The sequence below is a fragment of the Biomphalaria glabrata genome, chromosome 9 (genome assembly GCF_947242115.1).
Source record: "Biomphalaria glabrata chromosome 9, xgBioGlab47.1, whole genome shotgun sequence".
Classification (NCBI taxonomy): domain Eukaryota; kingdom Metazoa; phylum Mollusca; class Gastropoda; family Planorbidae; genus Biomphalaria; species Biomphalaria glabrata.
The window spans coordinates 15,098,815-15,117,091 of record NC_074719.1 but is presented as its reverse complement, the minus strand read 5'-3'; the positions used below and the strand labels follow the sequence as shown (position 1 = coordinate 15,117,091).

The 18,277-nt window shown below is 37.9% G+C and overlaps 1 protein-coding gene across 1 annotated transcript in view; it reads right to left on the bottom strand.

Annotated features, from left to right (window-relative positions):
* Nucleotides 1-1,788: 1,788 nt before the first annotated feature.
* LOC129928187 (uncharacterized) overlaps nt 1,789-18,277 on the bottom strand; it is a 32,857-nt gene continuing 16,368 nt past the window's right edge. The window contains exon 2 of the mRNA XM_056041254.1: nt 1,789-3,908. Coding sequence (XP_055897229.1) covers nt 1,789-3,908 — 2,120 coding nt within the window. The remainder of the gene's footprint in view (nt 3,909-18,277) is intronic.

The following is an 18,277-nucleotide window of genomic DNA, read 5'->3' as shown; positions in this document are numbered from 1 at the left end:
ATTGTATTGTCTATACAGTCGATCACCCCTGCAGCAGTAAATCTTCAATTATTAAAATAAAATCAACTGTCTAAAGCTGAGGTCTCCCACATCCTAGTAGGCCTACACAACTCAGCACCCCAATTTATTTTAATAGAGTGTTATAACAAATAGGCCTACCAATTGCACAGTGCTATAGGGTTACCCGTGCCATGAGATAATCAGACTATCACTGTCGCCTCCCCATAAGTTAGTTAAAGTATCACATATATGCTTATCTGTAGTGTAAGGCGATAACATTTTACGGCGCTATGAATATCTGTAACAGCATTATGAAAGTGTTTAGTATACACTTGACTGCGTAGACTTAGCGTCAAGTTGTATTACCGCAAGCGTCAATTACTGTGCTCATAAATTCCTACTTTAATAAAGATTCTTGTTCGAAATCTTGAAAGGAGTTCTTCAGTTTAGAAAAAGTCTGCGAATCTATTTTGGTTCTCCAGAGCGTGTCATGGGCGGTTCTTTGAAGTATTCCATTCGGTTCAGTCCTGGTTCCAAACAGACTTTAAGTAAGGTTTAAGGCGCAGATGTGATAGGCTCAATTGTGATTCACGCACTAGAAGCAGTGGCGGTGCTGTGGGTGGAAGTGTGATGACCGCTCAAGGTGACATCCATAAGGATAAGCCGATAAAATGTCTGACAAAGAAAAGGCAACTAATTAAAAAATAAGATAAATAAAAAAAGAGTTTGTAAATCAGAGAGTTTTGTGTTGTTAAACAAACTCAGTGGCGAACCGACTGACGCATGGGTCCATAATGCCGGTAGACAGGGTTCAACTTTATAAGCACGATTATCAGATGCTATGAACTAGAAGCTACCAACAGATCTACATCTAGATCTACATTATCCATTAAAGCTTTTTAGTAAATATTAAGCTCTTTTGTGCATCCGCAGTAGACAATACAGAAATATTGATAAACTTTAAATTTTAAAAACATTTAATAATTTTGTTTGCAAAATCTCCAATAAGATATATAGATTGTATACATAGATCAAGTTTTTTTCTGTTGTAGGCTTTTGACAATAGTTGCTAACCAAAAAAAAAAAAAACGCTAACATGGGCACATTTGCGAAGTTATTATTCAGTGTGTCGCAGACGTGTTCCACCCGACCACCTGGTGGGGCAACTAGATCGATTCAATGCAAGGCTCAGAACTGTGAGATGGTAATGTGAGAAGTGTGTGAAAGATTGTAATAATAGGAGTGTGCGAGATTGTAATGTGAGGTGTGTTTGAGTTTGTAATGTGAGGTGTGTTTGAGTTTGTAATATGAGGTGTCTGTGATGTTGTAATGTGAGGTGTGTTTGAGTTTGTAATAAAAGGTGTGTTTGAGTTTGTAATATGAGGTGTGTGTGATGTTGTAATGTGAGGTGTCTGTGATGTTGTAATGTGAGGTGTCTGTGATGTTGTAATGTGAGGGGTGTGTGATGTTGTAATGTGAGGTGTGTTTGAGTTTGTAATGTGAGGTGTCTGTGATGTTGTAATGTGAGGTGTGTTTGAGTTTGTAATGTGAGGTGTGTTTGAGTTTGTAATGTGAGGTGTCTGTGATGTTGTAATGTGAGGTGTGTTTGAGTTTGTAATGTGAGGTGTCTGTGATGTTGTAATGTGAGGTGTCTGTGATGTTGTAATGTGAGGTGTGTTTGAGTTTGTAATGTGAGGTGTCTGTGATGTTGTAATGTCAGGTGTCTGTGATGTTGTAATGTGAGGTGTGTTTGAGTTTGTAATGTGAGGTGTCTGTGATGTTGTAATGTCAGGTGTCTGTGATGTTGTAATGTGAGGTGTGTTTGAGTTTGTAATGTGAGGTGTCTGTGATGTTGTAATGTGAGGTGTCTGTGATGTTGTAATGTGAGGTGTGTTTGAGTTTGTAATGTGAGGTGTCTGTGATGTTGTAATGTGAGGTGTGTTTGAGTTTGTAATGTGAGGTGTGTTTGAGTTTGTAATGTGAGGTGTGTTTAAGTTTGTAATGTGAGGTGTCTGTGATGTTGTAATGTGAGGTGTGTTTGAGTTTGTAATGTGAGGTGTGTGTGATGTTGTAATGTGAGGTGTCTGTGATGTTGTAATGTGAGGTGTCTGTGATGTTGTAATGTGAGGTGTCTGTGATGTTGTAATGTGAGGTGTGTTTGAGTTTGTAATGTGAGGTGTCTGTGATGTTGTAATGTGAGGTGTCTGTGATGTTGTAATGTGAGGTGTGTGTGATGTTGTAATATGAGGTGTCTGTGATATTGTAATGTGAGGTGTGTTTGAGTTTGTAATGTGAGGTGTCTGTGATGTTGTAATGTGAGGTGTGTTTGAGTTTGTAATGTGAGGTGTCTGTGATGTTGTAATGTGAGGTGTCTGTGATGTTGTAATGTGAGGGGTGTGTGATGTTGTAATGTGAGGTGTGTTTGAGTTTGTAATGTGAGGTGTCTGTGATGTTGTAATGTGAGGTGTGTTTGAGTTTGTAATGTGAGGTGTCTAAGATGTTGTAATGTGAGGTGTCTGTGATGTTGTAATGTGAGGTGTGTGTGATGTTGTAATGTGAGGTGTCTGTGATGTTGTAATGTGAGGTGTGTGTGATGTTGTAATGTGAGGTGTGTTTGAGTTTGTAATGTGAGGTGTCTGTGATGTTGTAATGTGAGGTGTCTGTGATGTTGTAATGTGAGGTGTGTTTGAGTTTGTAATGTGAGGTGTCTGTGATGTTGTAATGTGAGGTGTGTTTGAGTTTGTAATGTGAGGTGTGTTTGAGTTTGTAATGTGAGGTGTCTGTGATGTTGTAATGTGAGGTGTGTTTGAGTTTGTAATGTGAGGTGTCTGTGATGTTGTAATGTGAGGTGTGTTTGAGTTTGTAATGTGAGGTGTCTGTGATGTTGTAATGTGAGGTGTCTGTGATGTTGTAATGTGAGGTGTGTGTGATGTTGTAATGTGAGGTGTCTGTGATGTTGTAATGTGAGGTGTGTGTGATGTTGTAATGTGAGGTGTGTTTGAGTTTGTAATGTGAGGTGTGTTTGAGTTTGTAATGTGAGGTGTCTGTGATGTTGTAATGTGAGGTGTGTTTGAGTTTGTAATGTGAGGTGTCTGTGATGTTGTAATGTGAGGTGTCTGTGATGTTGTAATGTGAGGGGTGTGTGATGTTGTAATGTGAGGTGTGTTTGAGTTTGTAATGTGAGGTGTCTGTGATGTTGTAATGTGAGGTGTGTTTGAGTTTGTAATGTGAGGTGTCTAAGATGTTGTAATGTGAGGTGTCTGTGATGTTGTAATGTGAGGTGTGTGTGATGTTGTAATGTGAGGTGTCTGTGATGTTGTAATGTGAGGTGTGTGTGATGTTGTAATGTGAGGTGTGTTTGAGTTTGTAATGTGAGGTGTGTTTGAGTTTGTAATGTGAGGTGTCTGTGATGTTGTAATGTGAGGTGTCTGTGATGTTGTAATGTGAGTGGTGTGTGATGTTGTAATGTGAGGTGTGTTTGAGTTTGTAATGTGAGGTGTCTGTGATGTTGTAATGTGAGGTGTCTGTGATGTTGTAATGTGAGGTGTGTTTGAGTTTGTAATGTGAGGTGTCTGTGATGTTGTAATGTGAGGTGTCTGTGATGTTGTAATGTGAGGTGTGTGTGATGTTGTAATGTGAGGTGTCTGTGATGTTGTAATGTGAGGTGTGTGTGATGTTGTAATGTGAGGTGTGTTTGAGTTTGTAATGTGAGGTGTGTTTGAGTTTGTAATGTGAGGTGTCTGTGATGTTGTAATGTGAGGTGTCTGTGATGTTGTAATGTGAGTGGTGTGTGATGTTGTAATGTGAGGTGTGTTTGAGTTTGTAATGTGAGGTGTCTGTGATGTTGTAATGTGAGGTGTCTGTGATGTTGTAATGTGAGGTGTGTGTGATGTTGTAATGTGAGGTGTCTGTGATGTTGTAATGTGAGGTGTGTGTTATGTTGTAATGTGAGGTGTGTTTGAGTTTGTAATGTGAGGTGTGTTTGAGTTTGTAATGTGAGGTTTGTTTGAGATTGTAATGAGGTGTGTTTGAGATTGTAATGTGAGGTGTGTGTCAGCTTATGATGTGGTGAGCGATAGTAATGTGAGGTATGTGTGATTGTAATAAGAGAAGTGTGTGAGATGTTAGATAGGATTTGCGTTTAAGATTGTAATGTGAAGTGTGTATGTGATATTATAGTATAAAGTTTATGTGAGATTGTAACGTAAAGTGTGTGTGTGTGTGTGATTTTACTGTTATGTATGTGTGTATGTGCTATAGTAAATGTTAAATGTGTGAGATAATTATGTGAGTTGTGTGAGAGTTTGTGATAGTGTAATGAGAGCACTTTGTCTTTCAATGTTTGTGTGAGAAATTGTAATTTGAAGTGTGTGTGAGATTACAATGTGAGTGTGTGTGAGATTACAATGTGAGGTGTGTGTGATATTAAAATGTGAGGTGTGTGTGAGATTACAATGTGAGGTGTGTGTGAGATTACAATGTGAGGTGTGTGTGAGATTACAATGTGAGGTGTGTGTGAGATTACAATGTGAGGTGTGTGTGATATTACAATGTGAGGTGTGTGTGAGATTACAATGTGAGGTGTGTGTGTGAGATTACAATGTGAGGTGTGTGTGAGATTACAATGTGAGGTGTGTGTGAGATTACAATGTGAGGTGTGTGTGAGATTACAATGTGAGGTGTGTGTGAGATTACAATGTGAGGTGTGTGTGAGATTGCAATGTGAGGTGTACGTAAGAGTTTCATGTGAAGTGTGTGAGAGATTGTAACGAAATTTTTTTCTGAGATTAAAATGTGAGATTTATATGTAATGTGAGGCTGTGTGCGTGTGTAAAATTGTAATCGGAGATGTGAGATTGGCATGTGAGGTGTGTGTGAGTGTAATTGCAATTTAATCTGTGCGTGAGATTATTATGTAAGGCGTCTGTGTGTGTGTGTGTTAAATCGTAATCTGAGATGTATATGAGATGACAATACGAAATGACATGTCTACAGAATTGAAACAAACAATTTAAGTCATAACTAAAATGTAGAGGCCAATTTAATTTGATAAATATATAAACGAAAATCCCAATAAAAGAAGAAATTTCAAAACTAAAATCGAAGACCAAGCAAGTTTTTAGATTTATTGAGACGAATCTCATTGATGCTATTGTTTAGCTCTAAAAAAAAAAAACAGTACTCATTCAAGTAATTACGTACAAAACTTACGCACATACCTTGGAAGCCTCTCCCCTGTCTGCTTTTCTCCATAAAGCCTGTGCTGTTAACATGTTGTTTTTTACCAATGAGAATAACTATTTAATTAGAAGTATTCACTAGTATCTCTATTAGATGATGCCATGAATACTTAACTTAAATGTACCGATATTTTGGAGAATGTGCTAAAAACCAATTATAATATCCTGTATTGGTCTTTATTTCGATGAGGTCTTCAAAAAGGGCGGTAAGAAGTTTACATTTATTATCATCGGCAGTGGTAAGAGTCTCTTCTGTTTACTAACGAACTAAAAAACATTTGTCATAAACACATGCCATAAACACATTTCATAAACACATGCCATAAACGCATATCACAAAAACATGTTAAATCCATGTCACCAACACATGTAACAGACAAATGACACAAACACATGTCACGCAGCGACAGGGAAAATATTGAGGATCCAATGCTCTGCATTGAAGGTGGAACATTTCGTCAAACTGGATTGAAGGTCAAGTGTCAAGCACTGATGTCCACACACAGTTCTTGGTGTGATCAGGAACAAGAATTGCGTTTGGACAATCATAGCCAGATTACTTGGACTGCCGGACCTTGTGGTAACTTTGATCGTTCAAATCTTTGGAGCGGACATCCATACATTCAAGTGGTCACAGCGGTCATTTTCCAACATCTCTAGCTCTGAGTTGTGCCGTCTGAAGAGTTTAAAAGGAATCTCTTCTCTGGTGTACACCTATGCAGTACTACTATGCTAAACGTGTGATTTAGACTCAGTGGCGTAGCAACCATGGTGAAAAGGCGTTCACTGCACCCGTATGGGCCATTAATATGGTTTATTATTTTTAAAAAATGTCATTATGACATTTACTTCAGTCCTTGCTAAATTGATTCTAATGACGCTAGTACTTTTACTTTAATAGGCGGTACATACAATTATAGTGACTTTTTTTTAAAGCGGCCAACGAAAAGGAAAAATCCGCTAATAGTTTTATGCGGTCTGTCTGTACGTCCGTCTGTCACGTTTAGATAAAAAAAACTAGAACAAATATTGAAAAATACGATATCATGATATTTTAGATCTTGCAAAGTTCTAATGCAACGAATTATTTTTCTGAAAGCGAACCGTTTCTTTTTTTTTTTCAAATTAAATATGTAATTTTTTTTTTCATAAAATACACCACTTTCTAAATATTTTTTTTCCTAAGTATTTATAATAGGCCACCTAGTATAAAGGCTCGAGTTCGAATCCAGACTTTTTTTTCCTTCAAATTGCTTTTGTAAAGGCAACACGGAAACTTTCTCCCAGATAACCCCTACCAACTGGTCCACACACACAGAGAGAGAGAGAGAGAGAGAGAGAGAGATTGGACCATAGTGCACTGAGAATGCTATAAGCCAAAAAGTTGTGCTATACACAAGCAAGTGAAAAAAAAAGAAGTTTCAAACGTATCAGATCTAGTAATAGCAGAGGCAAGGAATTTTGAAGGTCCAAACATCTATTACAAAGTGGTTCGTGCAGTTGCGTTCCATCCGTGTACACAGGGGCCGGGGGTCTATGGTAATCCCTGAGAAGTGTAAAGAAAAATAAGTTTTTTTTTCTTTTAGGATACCCGTCAGATGAAAAGTTCTATTACCTTTATATCGTGTGTCTGTCGTTTAATCACGTTTAGAACGAAAAAAAAACCCCACCGAAAAATAGAAAAGCTTTTGATGGGTTGATTTCTCCTTTTGTAATAACACCAACTCTCTATGCAATCATGTAAATACATGTTTTTGTTTCGTTAAATCCAGTTTTTGAATTTCTTTGGGAGGGGCACGATCATATTCATGAATCTGTGCCCTCGGGTTCTCTGCAACGTCACTGCCTAGAGGCTTGAACTTGTTTTTGGTTGCCCAGATTTAGCATGTAGAATTTATATTTAAAACAAATCAACATCGTCCAGATGTTTTAACGAATAATGTAAGTTTGGCTGTGTGATTATAATTATTGAAAGGATTAATGCTTGAAACTCTATCTTATTCAATTTAAAAGTATTCAAGTAGTGATCTAAATGGAACTCAATTCTTCTTAGATTTATTGATAGATATGTTCTAACCTGTACACAGACTCTGTAATTGGACAATCTTGGTGAAGCAGGTAGACCTATGCCTTATAAAGCCATTGGACTTAACTATAGGAATTAATAGGTGGAAAAACCAGTTGACTTTGTCGTATCGAAATTAATTCAATCTCTGCTCCCATCTTAAACCTGTCTAAGAAACAACCAATCAAATAAAGTTAGTCAGGTCACGCGCTGTTATCGCGAGATCTTTGTCATTAAGCGCAGGGAATACTATTTATGTCTGCCTCCAGAAGTTATTGTTTCTTCATAAAATTGGGGGATCAGTATGTTAAGCCTTCAATCGCATCATCTGTCTGTCTGTTTGCTTGTGTGTAACTCTGTCTTACTTTGTCTCTACGCATATACATTTGAACAGGTGTGTCCAATTTCCGCCTATGACTTTGTTTGTGTGCCTGTGTTAATGTTAGTTTGTGTGCCTGCGTTAATGTTAGTCTGTGACACTGTCATTGTCATTCTCTGTCAGGCTTTAACCGTGTTCCAACAACTGGGATGTGACAAATGGAATAAACAGCTGGCCATCTAAATGTGGAGGGGGGGGGGACTTCGAGTTGGAATCCCAATCAAGCTATCCCCCAGATAATCCGTTAACCCAAATGTGCACACACAAGAGATGGGGCCACGACGCACTGGGCACTATGGGAGCATGGAACTGTACTAAAGCAGCAATAACAATAATAATAATAACTAGTAAACATTATAACACAGAGTTGCTATCATGGGCATTAGTACAGAAGCATTATAAAAGACAGCTCAAGACATCGACATTATATTATATATGAAACGGTTTCATTATGTGCAGAAGTTACACAGAGCCGGATGGTTACAGGCCGAAAAAAGCCCGCTTACCGTAGGCTGAGTATCCTTTGAATGTACAATAAATGACATAAAATAGATATAAATAGATATGTAGTTTTATTGTAACTAGAACTAGAACTAGATATGACAGAAGTTATGATGATCTTGAAATATATCCGTTTAACCAAACCTGCTTAGAAAGCCAACACACGTTTTGAATTCAAGAATGTGTTTACTTACACATGTTTCAATAGTTTAAGGAAAAACAACTGTATGTACATAAGTTAACAGTGAGTTAAGTTGGCAACAATCAACTTAACACTGGACCAGCTTTACACGCGACCTGCTGGGACGTCAAGCTTCAGAGCACAGCATGACCGTAACGACAGTTGGTAGCAGACGACTAACAAAAGAGCAATTCGTTCACGTCTGATGTATCCCAACATAAGTGTGAGCGTAAATGCTATCTAGAAATCGTAAGCTCATATATTATCATAATGAAACAAGGTTACAAAGACAGTTTGTGTAGAAACACAAACTCAAAATTGGCCCCCGTGGTCCACCCAGGAAGGTAAAAAGGCAGATTTCAATATTTTCAGAAAGAATATCAGAATGAAATTCTATCAAAGACAAATGACAGAAAAGAATGGAGAAAGAATGTTGACAGATCATGTGTGGTGCCCTAACGGTCCAGCACACAAAGGGATAGGTGAAAGTGAATGTGAAGTTAGATGTGAACCTGGTCTAACTGATGTGTTATAATGATTATCTAATTGATGTAATTGTTTTGTAAAGGGTCAATCCGTTTATCAAAGCGTCAAAAAATTTCTGTAAAAAAATCAAAATAAAAAAAAATCCTTAAGTTAAGTGTTCCATGGCTATAGTGCAGCTCTGTAGTTCACGCGATAATATGAAAAACGACTTATTATCTGTTGTTTTAAATTATGTTCCACTTATATGCATTATAATAGATTTTTTTTTTAAAGTAAATATTTTTTTTGTGTGTAAATGTCTACTTAATACGACATAACTTACTTAACTTAGCAATACAAATGCATTTTGTTTTTTACAAAATCTAAAACCTTTTGCATAAATGCGTTTAACATATTACAGGGCAGTATAGTTCATACTATATAGCCTCCCGTGTTTGTTACTATTACTAGTGTAAAAATGGTATATTATTATGAAAAAACTGCTTGCATACTTGATTTTAAAAATTAGATTTTTCGCTTTCAGAAAAAAAAGTAGCAGTTGTATCAGAACATTGATTGGTCTAAAATATTATGATGTCGGATTTTTACTATCTTTTCTAGTTTACGAGATCTAAACGGGACGGACGGACAGACAGACCACACTAATAGCGTCTTTTCCCCCTTTCGAGGACCGCTTAAAAAAAGCACTTGAGGTGTTGTTTAACAGTTGACTATGGTGATTTGTAGCCACGACGACCCTTTGCATCCCGTTGACACTGACTGTACTTCGCTTACGAACACACTAAAGGAATTCAAATGGCCAATTGTTCCCGTAATTTTGACTTCATAGCCTATGTTCTGTCATGTTCTCCGCTCATGTGTTAGAAATAATCTATAAACATTTAGGGCCTACTGCTTCATTTCCATTGGCCTAATGGAGAGTGTTTTCAGTAGACACAAACCACGAAATCTGAAGGAAGATTTACGACAGACAGAAACAATTTGAAGAAAATGAGGAATAGTTTGAAGTGTTGTTACAATGTAAGTTGACCTAAATTTATGCTGCTCAATTAGACATTTAGTTAGGCAGTTGAAATTGTGTTGGCCTATTTAAATGTTTGCTGACATAATTAAATTTCAGTTGATCTAATAGAAATTTCGTTTTACTGATTACAATTTTGTTGACCGAATTGAAACTTTTTTGGCTGAATGGACATCTTATTGACAAATTATTACTTTTGACATGACCAGAATGATTATATAGTCATTGTATAGTCATTATATAGTTATATAGTCATTTGACTTGAGTCAAAGTTTGTTGGCCTAAAAAATGTTGTACTAAATTTTAGTTTCCTAGATTTATTCTGAGCCTTATTCACCCCAACTGAAGATTTGTTGGAATGATGAATGTCTTCTCGTCTCCACTAATGCTTCCAGTGCCATCATCTGTGGTCCCGGGGGGCTTGACCTCTTTGGGGGACCCTGAATTCTGCGTAATATTTAATGTAAAAAAACACTCATTCGGGGGCCCCCTCCAGTGGCGGCCCGGAGGAATGTTCAAATTCTCCCTCCCTGGATCACCCTAGCTACGCCTCTTGAAGTGGTATTGAAGTGAATGAAATGATTCCAAATGAATTATTTCTTTAATACTTACTGCATATCAAACTAAGTAATTATTTTATTTCCCCTATCTTTTGTCTAAGCTGACGTCACACCAGGTAAGACAGAAACAAATTTGCTCGACATTCCCAATGTTCTCCTCTTGTAACAACCAAACCATCGTGGGAGTGTGTGTGTGTTTGTGGGAGCTTAATGAATTCAAAATGAACTCCGTCCAAGTTTAGCAAATCAATTTTTAATGGCCTGAGACAAAGGGGAGTAATCCATAGCCCTAGGCGACGATTGCTGTTCATGCATATTGTTATTGGGAGATCAGGAAGTGGATACACAGGTGGATACACTCGTAGATCCACAGGTGGATACACAGGTAAACACATTACTTACCAACTCAACATACGTGTAGCCTATATGAATTTAATTCACACAACGTGGTAGATAAATGTTTAATTACTTTGACATTGAACTTTTGATTATGCCTAATCAAGCAAATTGCGAAATAAAGTATTTTATCTTCTATGAGATATAAATGTTTATTTCATATCTAATCCAATCATACTGATTGCGCTCCTTGGTCATGGTCACATGGTCACATGCTTGTACGCTTGCGAATCTTGGACGCTAAATGCAGCATTAGATTGGGATTCTAGTCATGGAATTTATTTACTGTAGAAGAAGACGAGATATCTCTTGGGGTGTATGGGGTTCTGTAGGAGGAGGAGTACCTCTGTCAACTGGGCAGTCGGGCTTTCTAAGCAGCTCATTCACCTTGGTCTCCACGCAGAACCCAACTCTCACCTGTGGTTCCAGGCAGTTGTCTGCATGCGGCAACGGCCACACCCCGGCAAACCGTCTTGACTGACGGGCCAAACCAGGTGAGGGTTAGCCAGAGCTAGTATCTGGTGAAACTATGGTCTCTGTCCACCACCAGCATGTGAAGTCTAGCTGCGGCTGCATGGCGCTCAAGTCGAATTGGACTACCAGGGCCATCAGGCGTCATCTAGCAAACACTGTGGAACGTTTTGGAGCACTGTGGGACATGTAGAGCACACTGGTCATCCACTGCACCCCCAAACCAGCTCCAGTTGTCTGGACTCTGTTCTGCCACTGGATTTAGCTGTCAAGGGGCGAGAGAGTGAGGCTGATGCAGCGCAAATCTCCCTCACTTTAATAAATTTTCATCGCGTAAGCCACATTCTCATCTCCCATGTTCATCAATCAAAAAGCCCTGCGGCGATAGGCAAGTGGCGAAGTGGCAGGTGTGGATACACTGGAAGCCATAGCTACAAACCTACACGTAGGCGACCCAGACCACGTGGTCACTTGCCAGTGACTGGGACAGCACTGGAACTCGGCAGCCGTCTGAGCGTCTAAGCAGCCCTTTTTAGGAATGCACTGCTTACCTCCTAAGCATGAGGAAGGGGCTAGAAAAGGTGCTCTAAACATTGCCTGTCCCCCATGACCCTGACCAGTCTCCCGCGACTGGCGGGGATCCCACTGATGCGGGAGAAACAAATCAAACACAAACCTCAAACAAATCAAAAACATGAACTCGGCGCCTGGAATGTCCGCACTCTCTTTGACCTTGCTGAACCAAACCATCCTGAACGTCTTACTGCCCTCGTGGCAAGAGAACTAGCCAGATACAATGTAGATATTGCAAGAGAACTAGCCAGATACAATGTAGATATTGCAAGAGAACTATCCAGATACAATGTAGATATTGCAAGAGAACTAGCCAGATACAATGTAGATATTGCAAGAGAACTAGCCAGATACAATGTAGATATTGCAAGAGAACTAGCCAGATACAATGTAGATATTGCAAGAGAACTAGCCAGATACAATGTAGATATTGCAAGAGAACTATCCAGATACAATGTAGATATTGCAAGAGAACTAGCCAGATACAATGTAGATATTGCAAGAGAACTATCCAGATACAATGTAGATATTGCAAGAGAACTAGCCAGATACAATGTAGATATTGCAAGAGAACTAGCCAGATACAATGTAGATATTGCAAGAGAACTAGCCAGATACAATGTAGATATTGCAAGAGAACTAGCCAGATACAATGTAGATGTTGCTGCCCGAAGTGAAACGCGACTTGCAGAAGAAGGACAGTTAGAAGTTGGCGCAGGCTATACGTTCTTCTGGATCGGCAAAAACATTTTTTTACATAACAAAAATTAGAGTGTATAAAACCGAAAATTAACTAAATCTAATGGGGTAAGATCAACGACAGTATCGTTAATTGGGAGAAAAAGAGTTAAGTTTCGCGTCCTTGAATATCCTCTCATCAATTGCTTGATTGACAAAGTTACAAAAAAAAAATGGCTTGCATGCTCAGATCACATTTATAGTCACAGAAATAAATCATTAAATTTCTAAGAAACTTTCTAAGCGTCACATACACCACTTCCACGTGTGACAAATATTCACCAATACTTACCCCTAGGACTGATCCACACTTGCTAACTGGTAACTCACTCCGCCATTAGCTCACACGTTCTAGCTGTGTACGCTAAATCTGGCCACTATGTCAAGAGATGGTGATCTCCAAACTACGGAGATAAAAACGTTACAATTGCCCATCTCGTCTTTCAGGTTTCCCACCAAAACTTGTCTCTCACTATGTAATGAATCCAGTCAAGTAATTAACTCTCTGAACACAGCAACAAAGGCACTGAAAAGAGGCGAAGGTCACTAGGACGACGCGAACCTGTTCTTTTACTGTATTGAGTGCTAAGTCTCAATTAAGTCACAGGAATTATATATATATATATATATATATATATATATATATCCGGCTCTAAAAATAAAATAAGACAGCAAAGCAATCTATCATTTATACCCACATATTTATACACCTTGATATTAAGAATAATTCATGGATGATTATACTTTATATCTTATTTAATATTAATGTTCTTTAATGTACTTCTTTTTTTTTTTTCAACACGCCCCACCTCATCTGAACATTCGAGCACAACAATGGCTTGATCAACATTTTCTACGGCGGTGGGTTGGTCGTAGGGGTCTAAGGGAATGATCACATCTCTAGAGCTACATCAAAAGTTGAGTTAATGTAATCCATATCAATTATACAACGCTCAAGGAAATTGAAGAAACAATTTCATATGAATTAATAAACATCTACGAAGAAGTTCTCTGTAAATGTTATTCAAGCTTCAGGAAACAATTTCTGTCTAAATGTTTTTAACACTGCTTAGTATTTACCGTCATTTGTTCTTATTGTTATCTTATCTTATAAAATAAAGACGATAGTTCAAAAAAGAAGACAATTACGTCCTACGCGTGTTCCTGTCAATCTAGTCAAGTATGTAGAGAAATCAAAACCGTTTGACCAATCTTGATAAAACTTGGCATACATTTTCCTTAGATCATGTCGGAGACCGTAGTATAAGCTTTAATGTCCCGCCAACAACCCAGAGGCCCTAAAAATAATAATAAAAAATACCTTAATTTATCTCTAATAAAGAATGAATTTTTTTACCGTTTTTACCCGTTTTCACTGTAATTTATATTTGATATTTATATGTCGGCTAAACGAGTAAACCCATTATCACACTTTACTTTCATTTTCGTGACACAATATATATATATATAAGGGAACATTTGCCATGTTGGACATAGATCTGAATCCAATCCACTAAATCAGTAATACCCAATCCAAGGCCCGCAGGCCGCGGGTCATATCCGGCTAGTGACTATAAAAGGGCAGAACCATCATTACTGTTAATAAAGTAAAAAGTGTGATTAGTCAACGTATCGATCGACTACTTTGTACTGATGTAACATTTGAAACAGTTTACAACTTACAGTGCATTAATTTATCTAATTGAATGTTCAGTGTTTCCCAAACTGTGTTCCACGGAACCCTAGTGTTCCGCGAGGCCTGACTAGGTGTTCCACGAACTACTGGAATAATGAACTAGTAGGCCACCACGGGAATTCATCTCTCTAAAAAAATAAGCAAAGTGTTCCGCTAAATACTCAGAATTTGCGACGTGTTGCGTTAATGAAAAAGTTTGAGAAATTGTTTTCTAGATTAACGTTGCTATTTTGTTACAATTTTGTGATCTGATTGAATGTTCTAGATCTGATTGAATGTTCTAGATCTGATTGAATGTTCTAGATCTGATTGAATGTTCTAGATCTGATTGAATGTTCTAGATCTGATTGAATGTTCTAGATCTGATTGAATGTTCTAGATCTGATTGAATGTTCTAGATATGATTGAATGTTCTAGATCTGATTGAATGTTCTAGATCTGATTGAATGTTCTAGATCTGATTGAATGTTCTAGATCTGATTGAATGTTCTAGATCTGATTGAATGTTCTAGATATGATTGAATGTTCTAGATTTTCGATGCTATTTTTTGTTACAATTTTGAAGTCGTCAAGGAACTCAGAACAAAACTTAGGAAGTCTGCGAAAACATGAAGGTTGCCCAACTCAATCCGAATGATCGAGTTAATCCTTAGGGGGGAAAAAAGAAACCAGCAATGTTCTAACTGGTTCAGTCGTATGCTTGAATGACTTTATTCAATGAAATAGTTTGGCCAAAGTATGAATTATATCTATAGAAAATGCATTAACACTACATCAAAGACAATTCATTGAAGCGACTCGGTTATTGTATTAAGAGTCTGCACTGTATCTAAGACTTGAGATTTTGTTAAATATTCGACTGAATACAGTTTCTATCATTTGAAACAGAGACGACCTGGAAAGAAAAATGGATTAGGAATGTCTATGTAGTACACTATGATAGAGCGCACTCCTGAAAAACTGAGACGTAACAGACGATAGTACAGAATGGAATACAAGCACACATATGAAAAATCTTGTTACGGCCCTTATTGTAAAGTTCCCAAATTCTAGTTACTTTATACCCAGATGTCCACATTTTCTCTGAGTATTTGACCAATGTATAACAAAAGTTCTTTTAGTGTGGAGAGTTCTGTTTTAGATTATTTGTTGGAATGAAATTTTCACGAAAAAAATTGTGTTGTGTTATAATTATAAAAAAAGTGGTGGTTGAGCTGTAAAGCGCGTTGCTTCCGAATCGGGGGTTCAAATCCTGGTAAAGACTGGGATTTTTAATTTTGAGATCTTTCGGGCGCCTCTGAGTCCACTTAGCTCTATTGGGTACCTGACATTAGTTGGGGAAAAAGTAAAGGCGGTTGGTCGTTGTGCTGGCCACACATCACCCTGGTTAACAGTTGGCCAAAGAAACAGATGACCTTTACACCATCTACCCTATAGATCGCAAGGTCTATGTATAGTTTTTCTCCATTAGAAGTGGGATGTTCAAATATACTGAGTCTATGGGTCATGTTTTGCCTGTGTCATTACCCTGATTGAACTAAGATTTCCCCGGGGACACGACAATTCGTTCACTGACATTTCGTTCACCGACAAATCGTTCACGACTTTTCGTTCACGCGACTATTCGTGCACCAGACATTTCGTTCATCCGACAATTCGTTCACGCGACATATCGCTCACGGACTATTCGCTCACAGACAACTTGTTCACCGACAACTTGTTCACCGACAGTTGGTTCACGGCAAATCGTTCACGCGACAAATCGTTCACTAACAATTCGTTCACAGACAAATTGTTCACAGACAAATCGTTCACTGGATATTTCCAAAAACAAAAAATTGCTAGAGATCGGGCCTAATCCGAAATTCTTTGTTAATTTTTTTTTTGTTTGTTGTTAATATTTTGTTAATGAGGACAGTATGTGATAAAATATATACTTAAAAGAAAAAAGAGATCTTACAAGCAAGCTGAAACATTTAAATGGGCCCTCACTTTACTATAGGTAACATTTTTACTTTCAACATGTAGACCTTCTTTTACACTCATGTCCGTCATGTAGTCTTGTTCGCCCTACCCATATTTACTTATCTTCTTAATTGCGGTCCAGATGTTTAATTAACATACCCATTTTATTGATATCTTATTAACAAAAACAAATATACGCACATACACACTAGTATTTTTTTCCACAATCCTGTCAGTGTTCTTACGAGAGTTAATTTAGATTTTTAACAATGGTAACCTACTAGATTTGTTACAATATGTGTGGTTTCACTGTTCAACTCTGAACGTCACATACTAGATACATATCTAAGGTTAATACTTATCAATTAAGACATCTAAGAAAAAAAAAAACTAATTACATATACAGCACTAGGAAATATTTCGGTTCCCTATCAAAAAAATTATAAATTTATCGCAATACAACAAAGCAAAATTGTTTCCATAAATTTGATATTGAAGTCCAAGCAATAAAATTAGTCTACCAATGGGTGGTCACATATAGAAACAAGTTAACTAAAATAAAAATAAAATAGAACTCCTTTTAAACTTGATGGAAAGTACTATACTAGTGTCTAGTAGATATTTTCAATGTTAACAGATTGAACATGTGTATAGGCAATGTCCAATAAAGTTTTATTACTTCCAGAGGAGCCAGTCTGTCTAGCACTCCACTAGGTGTTAACTAGAGTATCCAGATGAATGGGTAGATTCCAGGTAGATGAAAAAAAAAGATGGGGGGGGGGGTGTAAAGGTATATTAAAGGTGAAAGTAAAAATGTTACCTATTGTAAAGTGAGGACCCGTTTACATTTTTCAGCTAGCTTGTAAGATCTTTTATTCTTTTAAGTATTATTTTTATCACATACTGTCCTCATTAACAAAATATTAACAACAACAACGAAATTAAATAAACTCGGATTAAACCTGATCTCTAGAAATTTTTTGTTTTTGGAAATAATAGTTTTAATATAAATAAATTTAACACGCGACGAGAATATATAATATTAACAATATGTTACTATCCAGTGAACGATTTGTCTGTGAACAATTTGACCGTGCCGTGAACGAATAGTCGCGTGAACGATTTGTCGCGTGAACGATTTGTCGTGAACCAACTGTCGGTGAACAAGTTGTCGGTGAACAAGTTGTCTGTGAACGAATAGTCCGTGAGCGATATGTCGCGTGAACGAATTGTCGGGTGAACGAAATGTCTGGTGAACGAATAGTCGCGTGAACGAAAAGTCGTGAACGATTTGTCGGTGAACGAAATGTCAGTGAACGAATTGTCGTGGAACCGATTTCCCCACGACAACTGCCATTAGGCATTCGTTGTCATTAAGGCTTGTTATATGTGGGGGGGGGGGGGATGGTGGCAATCCGTGACCGTTGCCATGAAGACGCGCCAAGGTCACTTGCTGTGGGTATCCAGATCCCGTTTAGGGCCAGATGGACTTGCCTTTGTACCTCGTGAGAGTTAGCAGACGAAATAGTTTGTAAATAATTGTGTCACTAAAGTACAGGTCGAGCAAAAGAAAGAGAAGAAGAAGATGAACTTAATGGAACAAATAGTTGAAACCAATCCTGACTGTCGACGATGATACGTTCTAACACAGTTTTACACACATCACACACACACAAGCACACACACACATATAACCAGAGGAAAGATACAAAAAAATGTAACTAGATGATATCCATTATTAATTGTACCGTCATGTTTGTATAGGTCAGTGTACAACGAGTATCTAAATCAGGGGTTCTCAGCCTGTGGGTCGCGACCCCTTTGGGGGTCGATTGACGATTTGCCAGGGGTCGCCTATGACCATCGAAAATATAGATTGTTTTTGTCTATTCTTCTATTACTGTGTGTGAGGGTGGGGTCGAGGCATAGTGAGGGATTGTAAAAAGGAGTCGCCGAGCTTAAAAGGTTGAGAACCTCTGATCTAAATGAAGTTTATCCACATTGA